Below are 25,526 nucleotides of genomic sequence, written 5' to 3' on the forward strand. Positions count from 1 at the left end.
GGTGGTGATTTAGTGCTGTGAAGAATGATGACTCTGCCAGAGGGGGCTGGCAGAGTGGTGTCTCACTGTCATATGCTTACTCCAGCTGCACGTGGTGAGCAGGGGGGAGGGTAGAGGGGCTGGGGAGGCGCAAAGTAAAGAGGAAAAAAAGGGAGAACAAGCAGAAGAGAGAGCAGAGAGAGTGAGAGAGTGAGTGAGTGAGAGAGAGAGAGAAAGAGAGAGAGAAGCCATCGTCTTTTATGAGACCAATACTCCAAGCCTGGCTGCCTAGGCCAACTTTACAGGATATATTGGACAGTTCCACACCACCCCTCCGCCTCCTCCCCTTCACTCCAACTGCTCTCCTTTCTCTGCTCTTATTCATGCTCCCCTCCTTTTTTGCTTTCCAACAAGGAAAGCCTTTATCCAGACTCTACAGAGGTGTAAAAGTAATACCAAGTCAACAAGTGCCTTTTACTCTTACCCACTCCATGCATGCAGGCACTAGGTCACGCACGCAAACACACATATACACTCTATTACAAAAAAAAAAAAAAAACTGGGGTCAACCATCTGCATGAAGGACCTGAGCATACACTGTTCCACAGATCACGCCAAAAGTACTTCAGGAACACAGAGAAGAAAGGCTGTTCTGCACAAAAGACCGAGAAGACAAAAAGACGGACAGAATGACATCCACATTCTGGGATGTGGTGGCCTGTGATATATTCTAAATTGAAATGAAAGTACAAGATTGTTTTGCAGGCTATAAACACCTTGTAGATAAAATTGAACTAAGCTTTCCACAGATTTTGTAAAAAAATAAGGGAAAATAAAATACTGTTACTAAAAAAAGAGGGAATTGGTAGACTGGAAAGTCTGGAAGATTGAGACGGACCAAAATGTCCTTATTTAGACATTGCACTCTTTTTACTAGTTCACAGCGTACAGATGGAGCAGGCTTATTACAGCATGAAAACAGAGGGGGCGAGTAGGGAGCAAGAAATAGCATGAAAAGCAGAGATTTGTAAGAGAGCGGGAGAGAGAGAGGGAGAGAAAGAAAAAGAGAGAGAGGAAAAAAAATAGAGAAAGGGAGGAGTAAAACAAGTGGGAAAAGAGTGAGCAAGAGAGGGAGAGACAGACAGACAGAGAGGGAGGGAGGAGGGAGAGTGGGAGGGAGGGGAGAGGAGTAGTCCTGCCCAGTTGCCTGGGGAGAAAACTGTTCTGCTGCTGACTCAGGACTCTCTTTGTTTGACAATGCTCCCTCACTCTTACACACTCTCTCTCTCTCTCTCTCTCCCTCCTTCTGACTGAGATACACACACACAACTTTTTCTTTAGATATATGCCAATATTTCTTTTTTTTAAATTTTTGTCTTACTTTTCATCTTCTTTCTCGAGTAACTCCCTCCTCTTTGTTTTTCCATCCTGTATGGTGTGTGTGTGTGTGTGTGTGTGTGAGTGAGTGTGTTCTGTGCCTGCTGCCTATCTATTCTGTGGTAGCTGCAAACATTTTCCCTTTTACCTTGTTGTACTACTTAAGTACACTACATCTAATGCCACTGTTGTCATGTGACAAAGGCAGACAAAGAGTCACAGTCTCATAAATCTGTCCCTTGTTTCTTTTGTTGTTTCATGCTCCACTAACAGTGTTGCATGACCTGAACTTTGAGCCGTTTTATTTTATTCCAGCAGAAGCAATTTCCAGATGTTGGCCAGCCAGGGGTTGGCAGCACAATTCAGGCTCAGGTAGACCCTGTCCTCCACAATGATAGGGAAAAGATGAAATAGAAGGACTCACTGAGGAGATAGGGAGTACAAGGCCAGGACATTACCCAAAGGTGAACTGTCTCATGGCATGAGCGTCTGTAGTTAAGTACTAAACTGAAAAAAAAGGGTGTACGTAGACAGGCAGTCTAATGGACAGTCAGTGATGGACTGAGAGAGAATAATAGTTGGCAGCTATGAGGATGGGAGACAAAGATCCTATAGAAACCAGGGCTGCATGTTTAAGGGGGAGAGGAGGGGAAAAAAACAGAGAGCAACGGCAGTAGCGGTGATTCCAGCTGGACATGGATTCATTCCCAGAGTGGCAACGCAAAGCAAAGCTCTCATATACTCTTGGTAGAGACACCCCCCTCCTCTCCTCTTAAAAAAAAGTAAAGAAATTGGAGAGATCCTGGAGAAGCTCTGATAAGGTGAAGGCAGCCCAGCACACACTGACACAGAGAGAGAATGCAGGAAGCAACAGACTGAAACAGACAGCAAATTATGCTTTAAGTCAATATTAAAGTTCTGACCTCAGAGAAATATGATTGTAACTCATACACAAAGTGACAATTATGATTAAATCTGAGTCCAATGAGCAGTTTGTTCAGTGCATCTGGCGAAAACGTCCCAGCCAGAAACAGTAAATCAAGGATTGTCAGTGGTTTTATAACTATATGTATCTAAGATATGCAGTATCTACAATACCTGTGGTTTCACACTTTCACAAAAGCCAACTCTCAAAAACCATTATGCCATTATGAGTGATACATTTGAAGCACAACTGTGATTACAACTGTGCATCCACCAGAAGTTTCTGAAGGTCACAGCTGTTTTCGACCTGTGAAGTGAACGCAGCAAAAGATTTTATTAAAGTAGGCGCATGGTTAAAAACATCTGATGAGCTCCAACACGTTCTCTGTGGTTAGGGAAAAATAGAAAGAAGAGCAAAAAAGAGAAGAGGGGAATTGAGCAGATGTAGATGTCGATTTATCAGTGGAAGTGTGACAGGGATCTGGATTATACCACATCTTCACTTCAGAGAATATTGAACACAGACCAAGAAGGAGAGCGAAGAAGTAATAACCGACTTCAGTTCAATGAGGCACAGTTCTGGGGCTTCATTTGAAGTGACACTAACTCTGCAGGAAAAATACAGCATGCTCATTCATTTAAATTTAAATTAAAATAAAAAACGGAGCTTGGCAAACGCAATGTGACATCTTTTGGAAGGCAGAGCTGTGGCCTGCACTGTTTTAACACTAGAGGATTTTCAGTTTGACTGCCTCTTAAAGGCACAGTGCACAACATTTAGCAAGGCTATTTACTAGGACTGTCAAAATTATTGTTCACTGTGATAAAGTAAAAAAAAAAAAAAAAATCTTATAAATCCATCTACTTTTTGTTGCTCTAACATACTATGGATGCAGGAAAAGATTTTCATTTCACTGAATCACCAGGATCTTAAAATCCCATCATCAACTCCCAGCGTGTGTCTTCAGTCTCAGGTCAGTGGGCCGGCTTGTGTCAGAGCAGCCTGACTGAGATCAGAACAGTCAGTAAGTCTACTACTCACAGTCTGACTGACACAACACTCAAATGGATTCAGGACAGTAGACTGATTAATATTGTTGATGACTACAACTAGACTGGAGTTTAGAAAGAAACTCTGCACACGTTCTACAAGACACCGTCCAGATGAACAGTAATGACTGAAATACACCAAATACACTCTATGAAGAGACATTTTCCCTGGAGATTCTTAGGGACATTTTTTTCAGATTGTTAATGAAAAGTTTTATTGGCATATTTTAGAAATGTTGATTTATCTTGATTTCTTACGTGTACTCAATATTAAATAAAATCACAATTAATCATTGTTATGAATTTCACAACTCTCCTGTGATTAATCAAATACAAACATTTTAATCATTCATTAGTCCCTGTATTTAGTTTTCCCACTGAGGGAACATTTGTAGCAAAGACCTGCTCCTGATGTAAATAAAATAGGGTTTAGTTAGGGTTAAGAAGAACCTGGTCTCTTATCAACAATTAAGTCTTGTGTGCAGAAACATTTGACACTTAAGAACACACCTCTCCCACCTATTACCTTATTAACTTATCATAAAATACACAACAGAAAGGCTGAATCTTTTGATAAGTGCGTGGCTGCAGTGTTTACTGTGTAAAGATGTAGCTGCTAAGGCAACAGGTAGGTCTACAAACTGGGTTGGCTTTGTTGACCAATCACAAGCAAGTAGACTAAACCTGTTCCCCTTGTAAACCAATGGACACGTGGCCTTACCAAGTAAACACACAACTGTTTTGATGCATCTTACCAACCATACCAATAAATTAACTCTCCAATAAAGGGAAGAGAGAAAGACAAGCCAAAAGAGCATGAAAATGATGAAGCAGAGGCAAACTATAAAAAGTTGGAAAATGCCTTGTAGCCTGATAGTTTGGAGGTGAAAGGGATTGTTGATAAACTGTATAAGCAGAACATCACACCGTACATCATGGCTGCTTGTGGCTGAAGGAGATGGATTTAAGTTTTTGGCCTTGGCCAATGGATGAATCAGGTTTTCTTCTTCCTAATGCTTATTTCTTTCCTAGGCAGTGCTTATTTCAGGCAATTTAAATTGGTTTTGAATTTCGGACTGGTTCAAAACCAGTCTGAAAGTGAAATTATCTAAATGGTGTACATAATTCTGGCATTTAGAACAGTCAGAATAAGAAGAGGTACAATATTTGTCCAATCAGATGTTGATGTTTTCTCATGGTGCCAGTAAGAGCACTCAACACACCATACCGATATGCTAATATGCTAACCTAACTTTAGGTGTATTTTCTTGCTTTGGTCCAAACTTACGCCAAAATCATATGACACCAAGCGATGTCTATGTGTTCAAGACCCAAACATGTAATACTTGAAAAAAAATTTAAATGACAAACATGGCTAAAAATAGGCCTAGTTACTGTTCATCCAATAAGGATTGAAGAAAGCTCCCGCACTTCATTAGTGACAGTTCAGAGCTTGAGACACAAAAGCCAACAGACTGGACACAGTGGATGAAGTAGTGAAGCAAAACCAAGCAGTTGTACGTAAACATGGTTTTAAAGTGGCGGCAGAAAAACACAAGTGCAGAGAAATGAAGGAGGGGTGAAGGGGAGTGGAGAGAGAGCAGTGAGAGAGAGAGTGCTGGCCTGGCACAATGAGTCCTACTTGTTAGCCAGTGACAGTGTCAGGGATCGTGACAGGGTCCAGACGCTAGACACCAGCTGCAGCGCCTCTTAAATAGACTGCTGTCTCGCAGGCACATTTGCACAGCAATACTAACACACACACACACACACAACACATGCACCCACAGGCATGTGGGCACATGCATATACTACAGCAGGCACATAGACTGACACTGACTTATTGTCTCTCTCAAATCTTGTAAAGGGGACAGTGAACGTCTTTGTGCCTTGTGCCATATTCAGACACGTTACATGCATGCACAAAATCAACACTGTTCAGGGTTTTCCCTATTCTTTGATGATGTGCTGCTACTCTTGTTTGTATTGTGTTGATTCTATCACTGTGATATTCTTGTTTTACTGGTGCTGTAGCTTCAATTTCCAGATCGGAAAGGGATCTAACTATAACAGATGCATATCAAATATATTTTACACTTACCATAAAGTTAGGTGTTTAACTGTATTCCAATGTTGGTCAAGGTCCATAACTTTCCTAAAACAAAACTGGGTACATTTTAGTAAATCTTTTTTTGTGCTTTTAAAATAAAGTCAATGTCTGTTGTTTGCATGCAAGTGTGCATTTTTCCCTCCCTCCTCTGTGATAATGGGGGGGGGCAATGTGTCTTATATAGAAGTCAGAGAGAGACAAAACTGAGGAGAAAAGGCAAGAGAGCAAAAAAGAGTGAAGAGTTTCGGGAGAGAAGGGGAGGCGAGCTGAGGGGGGAGGTGAAAGGGTTAAATGTGCGGGACTGATCCTGCTGAGCCAGCAGCAATACGTTAAAGTGCAAGGTTTCATTGTAGCAGATACAGAATGAAACTCCTTCCCATTAGTCACGCTAGTAACTGAAAAGACTCTGTGCACAGCTTAACCCTTTACTGCACCGCAAACAAACCACAGCAGCAACACAGGTGAAGCCCTTAATTAGTCGCTGCAGTGAACGGCTTTTCTGTTTGTGCGTGTTAACTCTAAACGGACACTGACATGACATGAGGGACGTGGAGTGAACAAGTGTGCACAAGCACCCACTCAGAACCTTTCAAACTTCATATCATGTCTATATTCACACATGCAGCTCAGACACTGTGACTTCTGAGGAGGGATTTGGCTTTTTCTAAACTTGATCTCACTTTGTTTCTCTCTCGCTCTGTTTTTCTGTCTCTCTCTCTCTCTCTCTCTACCATTGAGCAAGCCTCCCACGCCATGCTACGGTGCACACCGTCTCTGAGGGGCTCGGGGAGGAGAAGGCAAGCATACCCTTCCTCCCGTTTAGAGCAGGGCAGGACCATAATCATCATAATTATCATCTTCATCACACTGCCTCCACCAAGACACACCACAGAAAAGCAAGTGGTGCAGTGACGAAACAATGGAACAAACTAACCGCATAAACAGAGCCATAATGGGAGGACGTAAGGTGAATCGGGTCGTTACAGAAAAATAAGCTAAAGTGGGGGGGATTAAATTCTGCTAGTTTTACCAAAAGAATTGTTATTCCTTTTTGTTGACCCAGATAAACTGTAAAGGATGAACACAGACTCATTTTATCAGCTTACATTTATCATACGGACTCAAACTTTAAACTATACATAAAGTCAAGTGACACCAATAGTTAGGGTTAAAGACTAAGAACTCCTTCACTCTTCTTTCTCTTTATATTATTGGAACTTCTCCAGAACGTGGACCTTCACTTTCTGGACAAGACATATGTGCTAGATTGCACTACCCTCCAGACCATTACTTTTTCTGTGTCATATAGAGAGAGAGAAAAAAGTCATTTGATTGCAATTAAATCAAAATGTACCATGAGAGGCTTCTGATCAGAACACAGAACCCTGTGGTTTGTTTTCACTTTTAATAGGGCAGTCAGCTTATACCTGCTGGTATTATCCGAGGGAAACACTGAGGAATAACTGATATCACTCATTATATCTGAACACCTGCAAGTGCTAATGTTAGATAACACTGACTGTAAGGCTACTCACAGCTGCTTCTGGGACAATTAACATGCTGAACACATTTTCACCTTTGGTTCTTCCACCTCTTCAAGGACATAAGTTCTAAAAAACCAAGAAGTTGTCTCACTAAAAAAATGGTTGCCTAGAACTTACTCTCTTTGGATTTTGGTTTTCTCACTCATTCAGGTAAAAACCAGGTGAGACACAGAAAAAACAGAAAAAATACCATTACTGTTCAGGAAATGTCACTTTGCCTCTGAAATGTTTTGTGAATTTAAAAGCCTTTCTTGTTATCTCTGGTTACCTACTGAACTTATTGCTAAGTCTGCACTTCACGCATTCGTCTAAATTCCTAAAGTCAACACTCAAAAAAACTGAAGTTATGTATATAATTCTACCTAACGTTATTCTGTGGCAGAATCTAAACGACCTCATCTCACCATGTCAAATTATAGTTCCATCACTATTTCAACAGTCCCTGGTACCACACCAAAGTGGTATTAGACTGGGAGGGAAAACAATAGCAAGAATATTGCAAGCACACTTGAGGGTTACACAGCAACAATCTAAATGAAATGCCCAGGAAGACGTGGTGACTGAATGATCTTAATATCTGCTACAGTGGCAGAAAAAATAAATGAAAATCACATTAAAAATCAGAATCTTCAGTGAACTCCTGGAGGTGTTCAGTTAGTTTGGATCTCACTAACTCACCGAGTTATATGTATCAGTTATCAGAGATTGTCTTACCCCAGTCTTGTCACAGAGCCTCAGGGTGTTAAAAGAGCCCACAGCAAACACTTCTCCGTCTGGAGACCAGGACACAGAGGTGACTGGGTAGTCATGAGGTGATGAAGAGTACAGCAGACGACCGAAGCTGTCCCATACCTGTCAAAGGACCAGAGAGATTAAGGGGAAACTGAACAACACCAACAACATCCAAGAATGTTAAGAGGTAACTCTCTGACACTGCTCACCTTATATTTACAATCTTCTCCCCCTGAAAGGATGAGGTCATTGACTGAATTCCAGTCCACCTTCAGAATGATGCCATCATGGGCCTTCCACTGGACAGACAGGACGAAACAGCACAGTCCGTTTTTTTATTTCTGTCTACAGAACATAATAACTGGGTTCCCACTAATATGCTGCAGCTGAACCCATGTTTCCTTGGTGCCGTCAATGTCCTACTGTCAGTGACCATAACACTCACAGTCATGTCCCAAATAAAAAACCCTATGCCCTGGACAGCGTATGTGTAATTACAAATAGGGGTGTGCACTGACACGTGTATGGCAACACAATCTGTAGAAAACACACTGTTTCATGCTTCATCAGGTTACTATTGGAACAGAGGGATCTACATTTGTAATCGCTGGAGAAGAAATAAGAGTATTTACAGGATTTTTTGGATAAATACATGACAAATATGATTGTTTCATCACTCAAAGCTCAAATACTAGCATATAGTTCCTGTACAATTAACTAGCGACTGAAGGTTTGAATACAACACAAAAATGAACCAACTCCATGAATATTTACGTTATTGTTAATTCAAAAAATGATAGAGTGCTATAGAGTGCATGAAATGAAACGTGATATTTCATTCATATATTTTTGATATATTTTCTTACACCCCTAATTACAAATGCATTTATTTTCAACCATTGTGAAGCGTAATGTGGAAGAAGGACAGGTTCATAAAGAGCACATTTGATGTAGTAACCACAGTAACGTAACAACAGCAGTAGACTGTTTCATTTTTATACATTTTTAGGTCACAATAGTCTACAGCCTATTTTTGTTTAGGAGAGAGTGAACAAAGGTGAATCTGTGGACAAGAGAGAGAATACATGTGTGCATGTGCTGCGTGTGTGTGAGTACTGAGAGCAGTGCTGAGAAGGTGCACATTAAACTCTCCACTGTTTATCTAAGGTCCCAGGCGCCATTCAGCTCCAAGAAGAGTAATAAACTAATATATATGTGAACAAGAGGAATGGTGTGAAGGCTCTCAGTGTTGAACTCTTCTGTACTGCAGGATCACTCATATAGACATATTATTCCAGTGCACATTGTTTAAACTGTATGTGGCAATGCAAATAAAGAAATCTTGAATTTAATATGAAAAGCCAAATTAAGAGGTGAAATAAAAACCTGGTAAAACAAAGACCTTGGGTGAAAAAAAATCAAATAATAATAAAAAAAATTAAATCTATTACACAAAAGATATTAAACTGTACACATGCATGATGTTAGTGTACCTGCATGACTTTAGCACTAGGCTGCAGAGGCTTTATGATGAGCTGTCTTCCTGATGTGTAAAGAATTCTGTCTGAGTCTGGACCCCAGGCCACAGAGTAAACAGGAGATCCTGGAAGAGATTCACATGAGATAAAGTATGACATAGGTACAATATTAATATTGTACAAGCAAGAAATTCAAATGTTTATAGATGCCACCCAAATGTTTGATATTAGTTAGGTCAGAAGGCAACCTTGCACAACACATATAAGTATAGATATAGTATAGTCTTATTCTAATATATATATATACATATATTTTTTTTTTTTTTTTATTATACCGGAACTTCATCTTGAGCTGCTATTTGTTTTATATTTGCTTTGCTTTTTTTCCTTCTCACTTTTTGCACAATCTATTTGCAATTTTCTTGAATCTTGAATCTAATAAAATGGGTTTTTTTTCTGGCAGAAGCCAAATGGTGAAAGTAATCCAAATGAAACATCAAACTCAAAGTTTAATTCTGACAGTGCACCATAGCATTGACATCAATACAACTTGCAGCTATGAGGAAAAAGAAATATTTTGCTGGTAATTTTTTAAGCAACAAACAAAGACAGACCATTTTCATCACTGGATTACAAACGCCCATCTTCTGGGCCTTTTAGTTTGAGAACATGAAGCAAACAATCTGTGTCTGGGCACCCAGTACTAATAATCCTTATAATCGTTTGCATTGTGCCCTTGTTTTCTGCACTGCATTTTTTCCCCATATGTCAAGAGGTGCTCTCGAGTCCAGGGGGCCCAAAACAATCAGTACCCTCTGTATATGTGTTTGCGTGAGTGCTCACGAGATGGACAGGCAGAGACTGTATGGGTGTAATCGGTGGCAATGTTCAGTGTTGTGTTTACTAAATGCCTGCAGATGGCTGGTCAGTGAACAGCTTCATGTGACTTCTGTTGCTGCGACCGCTTTAAATGTTTTCGCACATAGAAACAAACAACCATTTACACATGAGGTTGGTTATGAGTGACCAGTTAACCCTAAACCACATGTTTTAGACATTGGAGTACCTGATGAAAACCCACACACACCTGGAGAACATGAGACCATAAGTTACCACTGGGACTCAAACCAGTGATCTTCCTAATGTAAGGCAAGAGTGATAACCATCCCTCCACCACGTTTCTTTAAAACACTTGATTAATTTCAAATCACTAGCATTACAATACTAATTACTAAGTATGCAGTGGTGGCTTAGTGGTTAAGAAAGCAGCTTAGGTCCAGAAGGCTTCAGGTTCAAGTCCACCAGGCCAAGTTACCACTGAGGTACTCTGAGCATGTCCCCACACACTTATGCTGCCCACTGCTCACTTTGGTGATGGGTTAAAGGCATAGGTCACATTTCGTTGTGTGTACAGTGGTGTGCTGGGTCACAATGACAAACCACTATTTCACTAAATATGTAAATTGCAAAAACTATTCAACTCTGCAGACCAGAGAGAATCACTTCTTCTGGATGACAACAAAAATACTGTACAAATAAAAGTAGGGAGCAAAAATAAGGTAAAGTAAATTAACAATGTAGTTTTACCTTGACTGATTAGTGTTGAACGCAACATTCCACTTTTTGACCAGATCTTGATCTGACCATCTTCTCCAGCTAGGTCACAAAACCAACAGATTAGACAGAGACACATCTATAAAATGAATGACTAAACCTACCAAATATATCATGTAAATCTCAAGTTACGTTAACCTACGACATCTTAGATCTTTACCTGTGATGAGGGCAGTGCCGTCGCAGTTCCATCTTGCAGCCAAAACTGCTCCACTGTGTGCTTCGACACTCTTCTCTATTCTCCCAACCTTGGAAATCAGGTGGAACTTTCCTGTGAGAGGAAAATATAACATAGACTAAATGTGATGTCTGTGTACTCTGAATGAAAAGGCAGGTCTAATTATTGACCTTTAAAATTAGATTAAAAGTAGTTAGGTAAAATTCAGAAATAATGGATTTGTGCCGATAAATTTAGAGGAAATATTGTACATAATTTACACCAGTGCTGGTCAGGCAAGGAGACTGTTAATAACGCCAGCAGTGCATGATAAGCTTTACTACAGCAAAAAATATAAATCAGCATATACAGTTGGTGGACCCACCCATCAGACACAGTGAATGCATTACGCATAGTGAACTGACTTACGGTACTAAAACCTCAGTAAGTAACTTTTGAAAAAAATACAAAACACTCAAAAACATAAAAATACGTAATCATATTGGGTTAAATTGAAATAAGCAAAGAGAAGGAGAAAGTTGTAAAAGTAAACAGTGACTAGATTGGTTCCTACAGTTTGGTCTGTCACAGAAAATTGCTGCTTCAGTTTGTGGGTGTGTTGATGCAACCCTACACTGCCATTAGTGTTGTGGCCACGCGTTGCCTGTCATCAGTACATGCGTATTCTACGCACTCATATATAATATAAGCCAAAGTGCAAATAATACAATGCTATGCAGACATACATTACACAAAATGTTGCTACAGCTGACATCTATTACACTATTACAAAAAAGAAAAAGTTGTGTTGTCTAACTTTATCAATGCCCATGCAAAAATATAAATACACATAATGCATTCATGGTTACAAGGACATTTTGATTTTCTGTGTACAAACAAATAAACAAACTTGCCATCAGAGCTGGTAAGGACAAAGACTTCAGCCTGCGTCTGTTTTTTGCCACCAACAGTTTTTGGGAACCAGTGTAAGTCGATGGGGTAAATGTCTTCTGGTAGTTTGACGACCAGACTGGTCTCACTAGTCAACAGGTTCCATTTGAGGATTTGGTGGTCTTCACTGCACGAATATAGTTCATCTGCCGTGGTCCAGCCAACACAACTTACAATGTCTTCATGTGATCTACTGTCAAGGAAATGTATACAGATTTATTTTGATTTGTTTACACATCATTTTGTCTAGGATGTGTGTAACAATGCATTTTATAATAAATCATAAATATTCAGATTTCACATCTGTAGAACAAGATATATAGGATTACTGTGTAAATATTCTGAATTCCAATTTTATTTTGAACCAAATCATTTCAATAATTATAATCCTAACTCTTATGTGTGTAGAGTTCTAGGAATGTATAAATTACAGCTTCTATTACCCTTAATGACAACTAAGTGTTTGAGATGTGTTCCAGCATGATGGTAATTCAAACACAGTGTAACTTTGCAGAAAGAACTTATTAGAACGAATGCTGAACCTATTTATAAAAAAGCAAGCTGTAAGATAAATGTGAGAGACACGCGTGGCGTTAAAACTGACATTATTAAAAGGATATGTTTGGGTTCCTTAAGCAGCCATGTTTTCAATCTCATAATGGATGCTTTCTTTTGATCCCTACGACGAGAATGGGTCTGTTGAGTGACATAAACAAATACCACACACAATAATACAGAGCAAAAAGTGTAGATATAACCATGGAACAATGAACAATACCAGTTATTTAAGACGAGGCAGCTGTAGAAAAGCTCCGTTGGCTGCAGCAGTGGATGAAACAAGCGTCTGCAGTTGCTATGTTACCTCTCACTGTTTGCTAACGTGAAACCTCGGATGTCGCTGGCGTTTCCCGTAGCGTGTGGGCTGCTAACTATTTTTAACGAAAACAAAGTCCGTATTGCCTTTACTGTCTGCATCCTGGATCAGCCCTAACTGTTGGCAAGCCATTATTCGTGGTGTAAAACACCCGTGTCATTTCGCTTCTTGAAAGAGAAAGAATTTATATTGCAAACACACACAAAACGGTAGTGGTTGTGAAGGCTAAATTTCAGTCGCTACGTAATCTGGGTCATTCAGGAAGTTTGAGTTATCGCGAGAGTTGGAAAAACTCTCGAATTATCCATCGTCTTCTTTGTTCACTAAATACTTTGTTCACTTAACAAAAAATAAAACATGATGCCATTTGAGTAATTTTAATAAACTAATGCGTTAGATTTTAACCGCTTGGAATTTTTTTGTAATAAAACCTGGGGCGGAACTTCATTCTACTGTAACCGAACAACGGTTTGAACATGAAAAAAACCCTGTCTGTGCATGTGATAAAAATCTAAGACAACATAAAATATGCACGATAACGTATTATTATGGTCTCGTTTTCTGTCGTCCTCACTCAGTGATCTCTTTTATCATGTCATCTTTTCGGGGGAGAGGCGGAGTTGGCTGCGTCCCCTTTTTTGAATTTCGTGTTTTTTCCTCCCCTTGGCCTTTGAACGTTCCATGGTGCCTTGCGTCAGTTTGTAACGAATTTGGTTCGACAGCACAGTTTAGGCGCCATTTACAAGTTAGAGTTTTCCAGTAGCAAAGCGGGTTGGAATGACACGGGTCTGACTTTTGTGGATTATACTCGCCAGAGTTTGGATTAACCAGTAGCTTTTTGGAAATCGTGCTTTTACGCGCGCAGGACGAATTTCGACGGAGCTTGTGCACTTTTGTAAGGTACAAAGAGATGTTTTAGGTGAAGTGAATGTCCGGGTTCCGTCTATTTGCTGAAATGCAGCGCGATTGTTTGGAGCGGTCCCTTACATTTACCACTTTTTCAATACTACTATTAAATTCAGATACGCGGATAGACAGTGGCTCAAAAATTAAAAATGCACCGGAATACACTAAACGTTACTACAGCTTCCCATAATGAACACGTCATTATATTTTTCCATACAGTATATAGAAGGTTGTAGCTCAAAGACAAATTTGTGTTCTACAAACTATTATTTATACTTGCTATACAATGGTTGGCAAATTTTTCACGTAGAACACCAATGCCTAGAATTGGTCTCCGTATTTTTTTAAAAAAATAGCGTTTTAAAAGTTTCACTTGCGCTAAACCAAATTTTGGCGAAAGAGAATGTAACGTATTAAAAATAAATTCCTTACGCTGCTGAGTCAGTGTTAGCTGATATTTTAGCATTAGCCTTGTGGCGTATGTTGACGTAAGCTGCAGCGGCAATAATTTAATAGGCACAATTCAAATAAAAGTTCCTTGAACCCGGGTAAGTCATGTCGTGTGGATGTATTTTTTCTTTCAACTTAATGACCTACCCCTCAAACTTATATATGTAATAAAAAGTCCAAATGAGCCACCACCACAGTCGGCTTATAGTGGTTATTTGACTGCGCGTTTCCATTAGCTTGTGAGATTGGTTGCCTCGTCCACACCTCCGCCCCCAACATAAGTTGGGAGGATGAGAGCCAATAATGTCACGGATCTACACAGGGGAGTTGTTGTAATATAGAAGTTAGAATATTTTGTAGAAATTAACACATTACTCCACTAAGCTGCGATATGAGACATTTAGCCCTCGCCTTATTCTATTCTTCACCATTTCTTGACTTGTAAGGTTTCCTGGCCGTTCACGTTCGTGACGCGCACACCAAATTAAACGCCCCCTCCCCCTCAGAAAGATGCTCAGGCGACGCTGTCACAGGAGGAGTCCATTAATTTCAATCCTACTAGAGTTTATTCGAGAGAATACCACGCACCTCTTGAAACGCTTTGGATTTAATCTTAATAGTAGTCCACATGATGTATTGACGTGAACTCCTCTTATGGATCCGTTTATTAGTTTCGATTTTTAAAAAGTAATTTTTCTGGGAGTAAGGGTTCAAGTCTGACAACAGGCTGGTTGCTGGCTGCGTATTTGATCGACAAAAAGTGCAGTTTGGAAGACTGACAGGCACAAAAACACTCATCATGGATATTCCCTTTTTACCAATGACTCCAGATTTCAAACCATGCCACCTAAAACTGCAAAGAGCTCCACTGCGGCCGCCAAGCATAAAGGGAAAGGGTCGCAGGCTCGGGATGAGTCAGAGGACGAGCTGGATGTACCCCCACCAAAAACCGACAACTCCAATGGTAAAGAGGAGGCACCGCCGACAACTGGCAAGTAACAAAGGCTGTTTTGGGGTCCGTTGATCTAAATAAGTTGTGTTCACTCACTACGTGTGTTGCTGCACTGTTGGAAATCAATTGACACAGCTGTGTTACGTTTTTTGTTTCCAATGTTGATTAAATCTCAGTGTAGTAGGCACGGATGCTTTGTTTTTGTCTAAAGTTCCTGTCATCAGTAATTGTTTGATTTCGAGTCAACTTTGTTGGATGTTGACAACAAACAAGGTAAACGCATATATGGTGTGTCGTACATGTAGAAGGTGGATGTTTGATTTAAATCATATAACTTGATGTAAAATATATTGTGTATGGCAGATGCGACGCGGTTCGGTAATATTTGTGTTTATTTGGATGCGTTGAAATGCTCCACTAAGTGTGTGACTGCAGGGGTTTCATTTACAAACATCGACTCCTTCTCTGGCTTCTTAATACCTCTGTGAGCACAATAGTGTTGGGCAGGTCGCTGTGAGTTGAAGCGACAGCACTCGATTCTTTTTTTGTTTGTTTGTTTTGTTTTTTCAAACGATATTATCAAAATGTAACGACTCTCATGTCTGTGTTGGAGTGCAGTGCTGCATGGGTGAAAGAACCTGGCGTTGGTGATATGAAAATCACACTTGTTTGCTGTCGACGGAATGAATGTAGCTCATCCACTCTCACGTAGTGACGCTGCATATGGACAGCATTGTGTTATAATAATGTTCCACCATAAAGAGCTGTGTTTTCGTCTTGTTTTTTTAGCTTATTAGAACAAAGGATGAAAGAAGGAAGCTTGTCAACTTTCCCAGAGTTGTTGATTGGCCGCTTGTTGCCTGTGTTGTGTTTTGTTTGTTTGTTTTTTGCTTCATCACCCCTCCCCCATGCACCACTGTCCCCCCCCCCCCCCTCAACCCCCCCCCACAGGGGAATACCAGTTGCACTTTTTTCTGTGCCACAGATCCGTCTCAGGGGGAAGCTGCCGAGGCGGTTGATAACCGAAGTTTGGAGGAGATTCTCGGCAGCATCCCTCCACCCCCGCCCCCAGCAATGACCAATGAACCGGGCGCTCCTCGCCTGATGATCACACATTTAGTCAATCGCAACTTTAAGTCGTACGCAGGCGAGCAGATTCTGGGGCCTTTCCACAAGGTACGACCAAAACTGGCTTTTAGCAGAAAACCCTGCAAAACAAACTTAGTTGAGTTGGAGAGCTTTGTTTAAAAAAAAAAACACTGAATATTTATTATTTGTGTGGCTGCAAATATGTTTTGTCTTACTAAAAAAAAAAATCATTATGAACATGAAACACCATCATTAGAGTTGTAGGTGATTTTGAAAATTATAAAAAATATTTACATTTCTATAAGGTTTGTTATTACAATAATTTTGCTGTTAGAAATAATTTAAGGTTTATTACACCACACTCCTCCATTTGACCTGCTACGTGTAAATACAAAGAAAAATGATTTAATGAGTTACTGACTTTTTAAAAAAAATATTACAGTTTATAAAACTATATTTTTTTACCCTTTCTCTACTTTTTCTCACTGCTTTGTAATTATAGGTTAATAAAAATATTTTTAAATACACCCACACAGACTACACTGGCCTTTACACTCTTCCTACTGCTATGTGACTACAAGCATTTCATTGTAAGACATTTTCTAATATGTATATTCCAGTTCATCTGCAATTCTTGTTTTTTTTATTGTTTTTTTTTTTCTCTCCCTGACCTCAGCGTTTTTCCTGCATCATTGGCCCCAATGGCAGCGGGAAGTCCAATGTGATAGATTCAATGCTCTTTGTATTTGGATACAGAGCTCAAAAGATCCGATCCAAAAAGCTTTCAGTGCTGATTCACAGCTCTGATCAACATAAAGATGTCCAGAGCTGTACAGTGGAGGTGCATTTTCAAAAGATCATTGACAAGGTATATACAGTTCAACATTTGTGTCTGCATGAAATACACAGTTTACTGTCATTCCCTTTCACCTGTATTAAACAGCACAGGGATTCTAACTGAGTTCTGATGAGAAGTATTTTTTTCCTACTTCTGTAGTGCCCATGTGCTATTTGGTCACATTTATACTCATTTGAAACAAAAGTGACAGAACACAGATTCAAATCAGTCATGAAAGTTACCTCTCTGTAACCCACGCATACTATTGTAAATTCATAATGTTCCACAATTGTTTCCACAACTTTTGAGAATTTTTTTTATGCACCGTTAAGTGACCTTTTTCCTACTTAATTAATAGCACTGTAACAAATCCATAAAATGGCTGTTTGTTTTGAGTCAAATGCATTTGATAACAATTTATACAACACTATTTTAAATTGTTAGTATTTTTTTAATGTAATTCCGTGTTAAAAATTTTGATCAACTTAAGGAGGTGTAAGTAGCTATTACATTATTCAATGCTCAAGTGTTTGTGACTGATACAGCAACTAATGGAAAATAATAGAAATGTTTTCACTGCACTAACATCATTCTGAGAACTGCAGGATGTTTTCACAAACTTAGTTCCAGACACTTTACATTTTAAGGCAGTGGTGTACACAACAAAATTCAATGCAATTTCTAAAATTGTCAATATTTGGACAAATTGTGTATTTTTATATTTAATGGGAAATTTAACAATTCTATAAAATGTAGTAAATTAAAGAAAGTGAAGACTGTTTATTTTTTATTTTACTTGACTTATTTGTGTTTCAGATTTCATAGATCTCTTTTTTTTCTTTTTTAAATCAGCTTCTCCTAGTTGTTTTTTTGTATTGTAATGTTTTATCCATAACCTGCCACAGTGTATTTCTTTCAGTATGATAAGACTTATCATTTAAGCTGTTTAAGTTTCTTCAAAACTGTTCTGCTCTAAGCTGCTCTCCCCTCTACCCCTCCCCCCTCTGAGCCAGGAAGGAGATGACTACGAAGTTATTCCCAATAGCAAGTTCTATGTTTCCAGGACTGCCAACAAAGACAATTCCTCAGCCTACCATATTAATGGCAAGAAATCCACATTTAAAGAAGTGGGTGTTTTACTTCGCAGCCACGGTATTGATCTGGACCACAACAGATTTCTGATCTTACAGGTAATTGTCATTTCTTCCACTGTCATTTTCTGCTCTGCTTTTAAGTCTTATTTTTTGCTGATCCCTGCTGTAACCAGCGTGTCATAGGTTTTCTACTTTTCATCCTCTGCTCATTTTCTTTTTTTTTATTTTAAACTGAAATTTTTTTGTGGCTCCCTGCCTCTCTGTGGGAGTAACCTGTTGCACTGCAGCTGAAGTGCCCTCTGCCAGCCCTTAGACTGCTATAGCAGCGCATCATGGTTTGAAACGATGTGGAAGAGTTGCGAACCATAATTTGCTGCTTTAGAATTTTAAGGAATAAATGCAGATTTTTTTCAAAAAACATTTTTTTAGACAAATGGAGCAGTGGCTTGACACACACACAGCCAAGTAATTTTAAGTGAGTTGACCCAGCAGAGAGGACAGGTCATGTTGGAGGCCCCCTCCCTTTTCCATCTACCTGCCACGCTTTAGCAGCACGTAAATATTGGCGTGTGAGAATAGACACAACCCCAATATTAGCAGTGCTGCTTCAGTGTGGCAGGATCAAACTCCCTCCATCACCATGGCTTTAATTTTTTTTTATTTTTTCTACAATCTGATTCAAATGCATATGTTACTGTCTTTAAAATTAATTTAAACTGTTTTAATTTGTGTTAAATTTTATTGAGCATGATGCTGCACTTGGCTGCATCCACTTAACAAGTTCCGTTCCTACACCATCTGATTTTTCAACTGTGTGACCTACACATTATTACTGATTAACCCTGGGTTTATAGGAGATGACTCATGTTGTTGCAAAACAAAGCGACTGATAAAATCTTTCTTGAAACCATTAAAAAAAAAGTATAAAAGAATTTGATTTTACAAGCAGAGTAGTTTAAGGTGAATACAGTGTTTTCTGCCCCTCGTGGTTTTGTGGTTATTTGTTTGACCTCATGAGTTCTGGTCAACTTAAAAAAAAATATATATATATATATATTTATTTATTTGGATGCATGTGTGCACGATTCATCAGATTCTCCATGGATGTTAGCTATTCAGCTCTGTGTGTGTGTGTGTGTGTGTCTGTCTGTGTTACATGGCTGCATGACTATAGGAAGAGGTTTTAACTCGTTCTCCAAGGGCACTTTCCAGGCCTCTGGCTTAGAGGAAGCTGTCTATTTTGTGCACTGGTCAGAGCAGTGGATGACGTGGGACACCCCCCACTCCCCTCACACACACACAATACATACACACACTTGTACTTGCATGTTTCAATATTTCTGCTCAGCCTAAATATGAAAAATAAAAATAAAAAAAAGAACACCTTTCAACAAATATTATTTTGTTGGACATTTTTCAACCTGATGCCAAATTCTTTAAAAAAAAGCTAATTATTTGCAAATGTATTTATAGTGTATCTGCCAAAAGTGAAATTTGCATGAACTAAAAAAGTAATACATTTCAAAGAGAAGTTAATACTTTGTTCTATACTGAACTAGTTCTGAGGTTAAGATATGACTGGACTATAAAGAGAATAAAACACTATTTTTTTTAAGTGGGAAAACCTTTGTAACAGGGGAGCTAATCATAACAACCAATGGGATAATCTGTGAGTGGGAAAATATTTTTATTTTATTTTTATTTTCTACTGTAACAATTTATTACTGTGAATAACTACTGGCCTGTGTCCTGTGTATGTGTGGTGTCTCGGATTGGACCTAGGGCGAAGTGGAGCAGATCGCCATGATGAAGCCCAAAGGTCAGACGGAGCACGATGAGGGCATGCTAGAGTACCTGGAGGACATTATCGGCTCCTGCCGCCTCAAGGAGCCCATCCAGACCCTGACTCGCCGGATTGAGATTCTAAATGAGCAGAGAGGAGAGAAGGTGACACACTGTGTTCAAATGCTGTTAATTTGTACAGTCTGAAAGGAAACTGGTGACTCAATTATTGTTTATTTTAAAAAATGTATGTGATGAAGCCACAAAAATGAAGTCATTATATTTCAATGAAAAAAAAAAATCTTTTAAACTCCTGTAGCTGAACAGAGTGAAGCTGGTGGAGAAGGAGAAGAATGCTTTGGAAGGAGAAAGGAACAAAGCTGTGGAATTCCTTACCCTAGAGAATGACATTTTCAAACACAAGAGTCAGCTTTGCCAATATTATGTGTAAGTACAGTAGCGGAGTTTTTGTTCTGTAGATGAAAAATATTTACATAGACTGATTTACAACATAAAGGGAAGAAAATTGTCTAACAAGAGAAGCACAACCACTTTGATGAAATATTTTTTTTGTCTCTGCTCTTTCCATATATTTTGTATTTATGTGGTTGCTCTCAGTCATGATCTTCAGAAGCGTGTGGTGGATAAACAGCAGGAAAAAGAGAACATTGTGGAGAACACCAAGGAACTCACAGAGAAAAATGCAAAAATATCAGAAGATATGGAGAAAATGAACCAGGAGCTCAAAAATGTGGAGAAGTAAGACACTTATTATTTTATAGTGTAATAACCTCTACAAAGGCTTATTTTTAAATATTAAAACACTTTTTCTCCACCAGGAAACAAAACAAGATCAACAAGTACATCGAGACGCAGAAGGAGAAGTTCACCCAGCTGGACCTGCAAGACGTTGAAGTGCGGGAAAAGATTAAACACTGCAAGAGTAAGAAAAAGAAACTGCAGAAGCAGCTGGAAAAAGACAAGGAAAAGGTGTGTTCAAACCCCAGGTCATCGTTTATAAACTTTTGTCACTTTTTGATCATTTCAAAATAATTTCCGACTGTTTAAAGCCAAGTGTTAGTCAGAAGAGCAGATCCCTGAGATTATTTTAATGTTGTTCAGGTCATCTGTTTGTGTAGGTTTTTGTCTCAGATTTGAGAGAGAAATTTTTTTATGCTAAAACTGAACTGTGTTTGTCCTGAGTTATTGAAGAAAGAACTGGTGTTTGGAATGTGCATTGTGTTGCATTAAGGTACAATATTTATTTTTCTATATAGTAGAAGAAATACAAAAAAGAGATTTGAATTTGAATATTGACTAAGATATATTTAAATGGATTTGATTTGTCACTTTCCTTTATCCCAGAATAAAAAGAAAAGACTAGAAATCATTGCAACAGTAATAACTATATCTTGTTGCTACATGTTAGGTGAAGAAAACCAAACACAGCAGCATAAACTTATCTGTGCATATAGTGTGGAGGCAAGAATTGTCAAGGTCCAATGACCTAGTTATATTTTGAGTTATTGACACTGTTCACTTATCACACTGACTAAAATAACTTGAGGAAATAAAGCGAGGAAAAGGGTTTTTTTATTATTATTTGGTTTGTTTTTTACTGTTAGAAACACACTGGTGCAGAATTCTCTTGACAAATGTATTTTAAGATTTTAAAAGGTCATCTCTAAATTGAACCTTAAATTAACGGTTTTACTGTATAGATAATAAGTTATTGCAAATCTTTAGTGGCCAATGAAATTGTGATGTCAGAAAGGCTAGTATGTCCTGAATAAACCACTAGGGGGCTGTGAAGTATTTGAAAAGTCCTGTGTATTGTTTCTCTCCGTCCTGTTCATGCATTTTGGACCAATCCACGGAGAGGATTTCTGTTTTTTTCTTTTTCGTTTTTTTACAAAAAGCTAGGAGTTAATGGTCCCCTCATAACTGTCGATGTATCCCATCATCTCCTCCTCCACCACCTCTGCTCCTCCTACAATGGCTGTGCTCTGGAAATGTTTTGGTCAGAGGCGGGGGGAGGGATGTTGGGCAGAGACGGGCTGGCCTCTGGGGAGCAGTGTTCTGCTGTGTGGCACTCAACTATGGCCTGGCTTATGTAACACGCCTAGCAGCCACATTCACATTTCACCCACAGTTAACCCTACAAAACATAGACAATTTTCACACACACACACACCATTTGTTGCCTTGATTGAGGACGGCAAAGTGCCATACTGTGGTACCAGTCTTAACTGGGTCTCAGTCGGCCCTGGAACTTTTTGTATTTGATTACTGTTGGGTTTCTGTTCTGTCTCTGAGTTGTTGCTCGTAACTGTCACTTGCAAAGAAAAAGAAAAAATTAAAGCCTTGTTTGTAAGGACGCCACTAAAATGATTAAATTTAACCATATGGACTTAAATTAGGTTAATCTGTGTTTAGTGGAAATTAACTTTGTAAGATTTTATTAAAACTATTTAGGGATGCAAGAAAATATTGACACTGAAATATTGCAATATTTCATTTCACAATATTGTAACAATATTTTACTTATCACTGTATCGATTTGTTTTTAATTAACATGCAAATGAACGTTGGTTCATTTTATTTTATACATATCGTATCACCAGATTCTTGTCAATAGACACCCCAAAACAATTTGAATTTGGTACATGTTGGTACGACTGGAATATGTAATCATTGTCCATGAGGTTTATAATAACACATTTTATATCAGTCAACTTCACAAAGTTATGGTAAGCTAATTTTTACAAACAATCAACAATGATTTACAAAGAATTGTGAAGCCAAACATAACAATCATAATTACACATGTTATGTTAAATTTTTAAAAAAAGTGAAGTAAATTTACAGTTATGTTGAGGTAAACTTTACAGTTATAACTTAATATAAAATTCCTACATCAGTTTGTTTATAAAGTTTGACTTCTTAATTTCCAATTCTTACATTTCAATTAAATTTAATACAATCAGATTTATCTGTTTGTGTTTAAACAAAAATCTGAATATATAAATTAAGCTGGGACTTGATTAACATTGTTGGGTGTTTTGTTGTTGTAAACTGACAAACACAGCAGTGATGAGGGGAAATGAAACTGCATGTTAAAGATAGAAATCAATTTCCTCTCCTTTTTTTTTAATATCCACCACTCGTCTCTAACCTCAAGCACAAATTTGTTGGGTTATGGTTATAGCAATATTTTAACAGCTGATGTTGAGAGTCAAGTCAGACAAAGAATCACACGTTATCTTATGTTTTTAACTGGCTCATTTTTCAGCTTGAAGAAGTACGTAATGTTCCGGGCAACAGTGAGACGGCCATCTCTGAGGCGACAGTTCGCAAGGAAGAGCTGGAAAAGCAGAAGGTGAAAGAGGAGGAAAAGCTGGAAGCAGTGATGGAGAGTCTGAAGGAGGAGACCAGTGGTCTGCAGCAGGACAAGGAGGTGTGTGTCTGTTTCTAGTTGTTAGTTTGTTTCCTGCAGAAACAAAATGTTTTGTTTTGGATTTTCTGCGTCAATTCCTCATCTTCTCACCTCTACTTTCTGACCTTCTGTCCAGACCAAAGAGAAGGAGCTGATGGAACTCAGTAAGACTGTGAATGAAACACGTTCACGCATGGACCTGGCTCAGTCTGAGCTGGACATCTATCTCAGCCGCCACAAAACAGCATTGACGCAGCTCAACACAGCCAAGCAGACACTTCAGACGACCTCCGACACTCTGAGGGAGCGGCGCGCTGCCCTGAAGGATTTAGGTGTTAAAATACCAGAGACTGAAAAGCAGCTCAAAAAGGTGAAGTGTTTAAAATGTTTGTTACAATGTTACACTCCTTCCAGTGGACTCACCACCCGCAGGAAGGTTTAGGGAGGTTGGTACGGTGCAATGTGATTTAGGTGGCAACTGTTGCCCCCGCGACCCGGTAACTGATAAGCGGATGAATGGATGGACAATGTTACACTGTACAGTCAACATATTCATATAGCAGTCTGCAGGCTCAATGCTGCGTAGACACAATCTGAGCGACATGGTCTGTTATCATTTTACTACTTATACAGGAATGCATGTTTGTGTGTGTATTCACCTGTGATTGTGTGAAGTTTTCTCTTGAGATGTTCTCCATCTCATTCTCTGAAGGATCAAGCAGAGCTGGAGCAGCTGCTGAAGGAGGACAATGAAACCAGAGGGGTTGTCCGGGAAATGAGGCAGAAGGTGGACGAGGCCAAGAGCTCTCTGTCCTCCAACCGCAGCCGTGGAAAGGTACTGGACGCCCTCATGGAGCAGAAGAAAAGGGGCAAGATCCTGGGAATTTATGGAAGACTGGTAAATAAAAGACACTCTATAACATGATTGTCACAGATACAGGTAGTTTTGTTTTTTTTACGTTGGGTTTTTAACGATCATTTATCACTCATTCTTCCAGGGAGACCTTGGGGCCATTGATGAGAAGTATGACGTAGCCATTTCCTCCAGCTGTGGAGCTCTGGATAACATTGTAGTGGACACAATCGACACAGCTCAGAAATGTGTGACATTCCTCAAAGAGCAGAACATTGGCGTGGCCACCTTTATTGGTCTGGACAAGGTTAATAATTTCCATAAAATATTTACAAGTGAAACTTCAATCTTTAAGCTTCTGTACAGATACATTGTAGTTTTATTGAATACAAACCAAGAGCATCTGTGCTGTGCAGATGAAGGTGTGGGAGAAGAACATGGCTCCCATCAATACTCCTGAGGACAGCCCCCGGCTTTTTGACATGGTGCAAGTGCAAGACCAAAACGTGCGTCCAGCTTTTTACTTTGCCCTCAGAGACACTCTCGTGGCCCAGGACATGGAGCAGGCCACCCGGATGGCTTTCCAGAGGGACAGGCGGTGGAGGGTGGTGACCCTGAAGGGACAGATCATTGAGATGGCTGGTGGGTGTTGTTTTACATTCACACACTTGACTGATCAGTACTATATGAAATGTACTGCGTGCCTGATCTTCCCAGTCTCACTGTGATCTGTTCACAGGTACCATGACTGGAGGAGGAAAAATCCTGAAGGGCAGAATGGGATCTTCTATTGGCACAGAGATCTCCCAGCAGGAGGTGAGTTCACTTACAGTGTCAAAATGTCAGCACATTCTACGTTCTATCGATTTCATTCTTTTGAACATAAAAGGTGTCCTATAGACTAAAATTATTAAAGGAAATACATTTAGTTTGTGGTAACAGCAATAAAATACAAAAAATAAATGGTTAATAACTGTGATGCAAATTACTAATTATAATTTTGTAAAGTTTTACAGAAACCAACATGGCTAAAAAAAATCTTTGCTTGGTCAGTAATGTTGAAGAGGTGGGGGGGTACAACCAGCACTTATGACTGCAGCACTGACTGTTTCCCACTCTACAACATGAACCTTTAACTGTGAGAGTTTGGGTTTGAATAGTCAGGCTACATTTATGGAACATCTATAGGCTGCACGTTCAGGCATTACTGTATAAATAAGTGTAATAACTGCACGTATTCATTACATTCATCCGACCCGACAACACAAACGCTTTGATGTTCTGTCAGTGAAGACCTTTGTTCTCACTCCAACTTGCTCAAACAAGCTTGTAACTG

At 39.2% G+C, this 25,526-nt stretch overlaps 2 protein-coding genes across 4 annotated transcripts in view; one reads left to right on the forward strand and one right to left on the reverse strand.

The window, feature by feature from the left end:
- The window catches only part of ift80 (intraflagellar transport 80 homolog (Chlamydomonas)), a 31,399-nt gene extending 18,634 nt beyond the window's left edge, over nt 1-12,765 (reverse strand). The window contains exons 1-8 of the mRNA XM_008309720.3: nt 12,695-12,765; nt 12,537-12,595; nt 11,880-12,101; nt 10,969-11,079; nt 10,782-10,850; nt 9,210-9,319; nt 7,926-8,015; nt 7,699-7,836 (exon numbers count right to left, since the gene is read on the reverse strand). Of these exons, the coding sequence (XP_008307942.1) occupies nt 7,699-7,836; nt 7,926-8,015; nt 9,210-9,319; nt 10,782-10,850; nt 10,969-11,079; nt 11,880-12,101; nt 12,537-12,573 (777 nt within the window). The 5' untranslated portion in view covers nt 12,574-12,595; nt 12,695-12,765. The remainder of the gene's footprint in view (nt 1-7,698; nt 7,837-7,925; nt 8,016-9,209; nt 9,320-10,781; nt 10,851-10,968; nt 11,080-11,879; nt 12,102-12,536; nt 12,596-12,694) is intronic.
- Nucleotides 12,759-25,526, forward strand: part of smc4 (structural maintenance of chromosomes 4) — a 17,208-nt gene continuing 4,440 nt past the window's right edge. The window contains exons 1-15 of one of the 3 annotated variants that reach the window (XM_008309721.3): nt 12,759-13,690; nt 14,977-15,137; nt 16,084-16,274; nt 16,864-17,055; nt 18,039-18,215; nt 19,902-20,066; nt 20,221-20,348; nt 20,520-20,660; nt 20,741-20,891; nt 23,194-23,358; nt 23,474-23,707; nt 24,050-24,235; nt 24,336-24,497; nt 24,607-24,832; nt 24,930-25,006. In XM_008309721.3, coding sequence (XP_008307943.1) covers nt 14,987-15,137; nt 16,084-16,274; nt 16,864-17,055; nt 18,039-18,215; nt 19,902-20,066; nt 20,221-20,348; nt 20,520-20,660; nt 20,741-20,891; nt 23,194-23,358; nt 23,474-23,707; nt 24,050-24,235; nt 24,336-24,497; nt 24,607-24,832; nt 24,930-25,006 — 2,346 coding nt within the window. In that variant the 5' untranslated portion in view covers nt 12,759-13,690; nt 14,977-14,986. Of the gene's footprint in view, nt 13,691-14,976; nt 15,162-16,083; nt 16,275-16,863; nt 17,056-18,038; nt 18,216-19,901; nt 20,067-20,220; nt 20,349-20,519; nt 20,661-20,740; nt 20,892-23,193; nt 23,359-23,473; nt 23,708-24,049; nt 24,236-24,335; nt 24,498-24,606; nt 24,833-24,929; nt 25,007-25,526 lie in introns of those variants that run through there. The other 2 variants (XM_017031932.2, XM_025055101.1) reach the window with 2 other exon arrangements.

This window comes from Cynoglossus semilaevis, chromosome 4, assembly GCF_000523025.1.
Source record: "Cynoglossus semilaevis isolate Cse_v1.0 chromosome 4, Cse_v1.0, whole genome shotgun sequence".
In the NCBI taxonomy this organism is placed as follows: domain Eukaryota; kingdom Metazoa; phylum Chordata; class Actinopteri; order Pleuronectiformes; family Cynoglossidae; genus Cynoglossus; species Cynoglossus semilaevis.